The sequence below is a fragment of the Scyliorhinus canicula genome, chromosome 14 (assembly GCF_902713615.1).
Source record: "Scyliorhinus canicula chromosome 14, sScyCan1.1, whole genome shotgun sequence".
Taxonomy (NCBI): domain Eukaryota; kingdom Metazoa; phylum Chordata; class Chondrichthyes; order Carcharhiniformes; family Scyliorhinidae; genus Scyliorhinus; species Scyliorhinus canicula.
In genome coordinates, this window is record NC_052159.1 from 160,214,188 (window position 1) to 160,217,726 (window position 3,539).

The 3,539-nt window shown below is 52.6% G+C and overlaps 1 protein-coding gene across 1 annotated transcript; it reads left to right on the plus strand.

Annotated features, from left to right (window-relative positions):
• The first annotated feature begins 231 nt into the window (after window positions 1–231).
• On the plus strand, window positions 232–1,568 carry LOC119977719 (transcription factor Sox-1b-like). Its single transcript, XM_038818902.1, has one exon. The coding sequence runs from the start codon at window positions 323–325 to the stop codon at window positions 1,283–1,285; it is 963 nt and encodes a 320-aa protein (XP_038674830.1). The 5' UTR covers window positions 232–322; the 3' UTR covers window positions 1,286–1,568.
• The last annotated feature ends 1,971 nt before the right edge of the window (window positions 1,569–3,539 follow it).

The window sequence follows — 3,539 nt, forward strand, 5'->3', positions numbered from 1 at the left end:
GTGCCCCCATCCCTCCTGCTCCTGCTCCTGCCCCCTGCCCGTGCCCCCATTCCTCCTGCCCCCTGCCCCATTCCTCCTGCTCCTGCTCCTGCCCCCTGTCCGTGCCCCCATTCCTCCTGCACGCTGCTCCTGCCCCCTGTCCCAGCCCCCTGCCCCTCCCCCTGCCCTGCCCCCTGCTCCTGCTCCTGCCACCGTCTCCTTCCCCTGCCCCTCCCCCTGCCACCGTCTCCTGCCCCCCTCTCCCAGCCCCCTTCCCCTCTCCCTGCTCCTGTCCCCTGCCCGTGCCCCCATTCCGCCTGCCCCCGGACAGGGCACCGCCTGAATGTACAGCCTGATGATGGAGAGCGAGCTGCAGGGTCCCGGGCAGCAGGTGGGGGCTCCTGTCGCCGGGACCCCTCTGTCCAGCCCCGGGACTAACGGCAAAGTGAGCGGAGAGCGGGTGAAGCGGCCCATGAACGCCTTCATGGTCTGGTCCCGGGGCCAGCGGCGGAAGATGGCGCAGGAAAACCCCAAGATGCACAACTCTGAGATCAGTAAGCGGCTGGGGGCCGAGTGGAAGCTGATGTCTGAGGGCGAGAAGAGGCCATTCATTGACGAGGCTAAGCGGCTGCGGGCTCTGCACATGAAGGAACATCCGGATTATAAATACCGGCCCCGCCGAAAGACCAAAACTCTGCTGAAAAAGGACAAATACTCGCTGCCCGCCTCGCTGCTGCCCCCAAGCGTGGGGCCGCTCGGCCCTTCCGCTGGACTATCCCAGCGGCTGGACGGCGCCTACGCCGCTCACATGAATGGCTGGGCGAACGGCGCGTACCCGGCTTCGGCGGCCGCCGTCATGATGCAGGATCATTATAGCCAACTAACGGCGCCGGCCAGTGGGGTAGCAGGTGGCGCAGCGGGAGGGCCGAGTGGCCATCACCACCATCACCATCCTCAGCAGCTGCACCGCTACGACATGTCCCTGCAATACAGCCCCCTCCCCGGGGCACAGGGCTACATGGGCACCTCGCCCACCTACAGCAGCCTTACCGCCGGTTACAGCCACCCGGCGCCCAGTGCCCTCACCCTCAGCTCCATGGTCAAATCAGAAGCGTCTGCCAGCCCTCCGGTTAGCTCGCATGCCCGAGCCCCCTGTTCCGGGGACCTCCGGGAGATGATCAGTATGTACCTGCCGGTAGCGGGGGAAGGTGGAGACCAGGGCCAAAGCAGAATACTGCCCCTGGCACAACATTACCAAACTGCCAGTTCCACGGGCAGCGGCACCGTCCCATTAACTCACATGTGAACTTGTACCCGCCCCAAACCCGCTCCAAACGCTCTTTCTGATCTTCTTGTAAAAAACAGAGGTAATTTGGTTCTTTGTGAGGAATCTGGGACGTTCCTGGTCCTGAAACTAGTGCACATAATGTTTTAAAAAAGAATTTAAATGTTTTATTACCAAGGGTTTTGTACAGTATTTATCAAATATCAGACAATTGAGAAGATTAATGGCTGATTAATGTTAACTGTTGAAATGTACCCAAACTGCGAACTCCCGCCGTTTATAAATCTGCGCGGTTCCTCCCGGAGGGAATGATCTGAAATGTCCCCCCCTCACCCACCCCCCTCCTCCCTTCCCCCCTCCCCCTCACCCACCCCCCTCCCCCCCCCACCCTCCACCCTCCCCCCCCACTCCGCCCTACCCCCACTTCCATCTCCCTCCCCCTTCACCCACCCCCTCCCCACCCCCTCACCGTCCACCCTGCCCCCCCACTCCGCCCTACCCCCACCTTATCTCCCTCACCACCACCACCCCACATCCCCTCCCCCCCTCACCCCCTCACCCTCCCCCCCACCCTCCCCCCTCCGCCCTACCTCCACCTCCATCTCCCCTCACCCTCCACCCCCCACATCCCCTCCTCACTCCCTCCCTCACCCCCCCCCCGCCCTACCCCCACCCCCCTCACCCCCCCTACCCCCACCGCTCACCCCATCCCCCCACACCCCCTACCCCACACAGAGCTGTGCTTTGAAAAATCGAGACCTTTCAACTTCATTCTGAGAGCTTTGAACGGCCTTTAAGCGGCAGCTTTGACAGTTTCTGTGTTTGAAACAATTCTCCTTTTTCATGATCAGATTTTCTGTAAATCGTGGAGACAATTGGGTCATTTTTATTCTAAAATTTACCGTGGGTTTGGACAGCCGATGTACATAGTTTACTAAATACTTTTCTGCACAGGCCGACTCTGCAAGTCCGTTAAAATAATAAATTTTACAAAAAACGTTGTATATAATTTGTATTTCTACTTTTCCTGATTTATTTGATAAATGTGCTTCTGAACATTATTCTTCAACCAGAAAAACAGCAGCCGGAAGCCGGTTGTGGATTTAATTCCCCCGACAATAGGCAACAAAACGGACTGCTCGGCTCTGGGAAAGTTTGTACAGAGTCCCTAATCCGGTGAATGATTAGAATTGAAACGACATGCCTGATCTGGAAATAGTTTGAATGACTAAAGAGCTTGTATAAATCCACACCGTCACGCTTCACTAACACATCACTTACATCTGGAGAATTTAGCAGAGAAACTCGTTACTGTGGGTCTAACACAGACAACAAGCTGGTTCACAGCACAGATTCCGCAGCAGCCTGTTGGTTAGATTTTATTCTCGACAGGAACCGCTTGATTCTTTCTACCTGTTTTCACTTTAAATGATCACAATTTAAACATGTAACTGTGTGAGCTGCTCCAGATTGGCTTTCTCTCCGAGATCTCCCTCAAATACACCAAGTCAAAGCCTTATTTTTGAATCCATGAATAGAGGAATTCCGCTCCCCGTTCAGAATTACCGGCCGCTGTGGCGTTTTGTTGGCAGTTTCGGGCAGGCGAGTGGATCAGAAATAAATGTTTCATTCATCACCTCGGTAAATTTCACCGTATCTGCAAAACCTAAGATGATATAAATGGGTGGGAGAATGCGACCTGGACAAGTGGATCAGTTTTTACTGAAAGAGGAAGGCGCTGCCTTCTTACCGCTCCGGGCGTCTCTTTTGTGCCTTTTGAGGATTTGCCAACGGCGGCGAAGATGCCCCGTTCCCGCACCAACCACCCGTCTCCTTTCGGGAACATATCCATTCAAATATTGTTCCAACACCAATAATAGCAACCATTTATTAAACTTCCCACAACGAAAGTATAATATGTGGGTTAAATTATACAAAGTTTGAAATAGACTAAGTTATTGATCTGATTCTGACAGTTTAGTCAGACCACACAACAAATCTTTATTACAACTTCTTGTCAAACCGCAGATACATATTGTGAAAAACTGTATACCATCATATACTATATATTGTATAGCATCATATACTATATATCATATGCCATCATATATTATATACCATTATATGCTATATATTATATACTATATATTATGTACCAGCATATACTATATATTATATCCTATCATATACTATATGTTATATACCGGCATATACTATATATTATGTATGAGCACATACTTCACCTTGTATACCATCATACACGATATGTTATCTA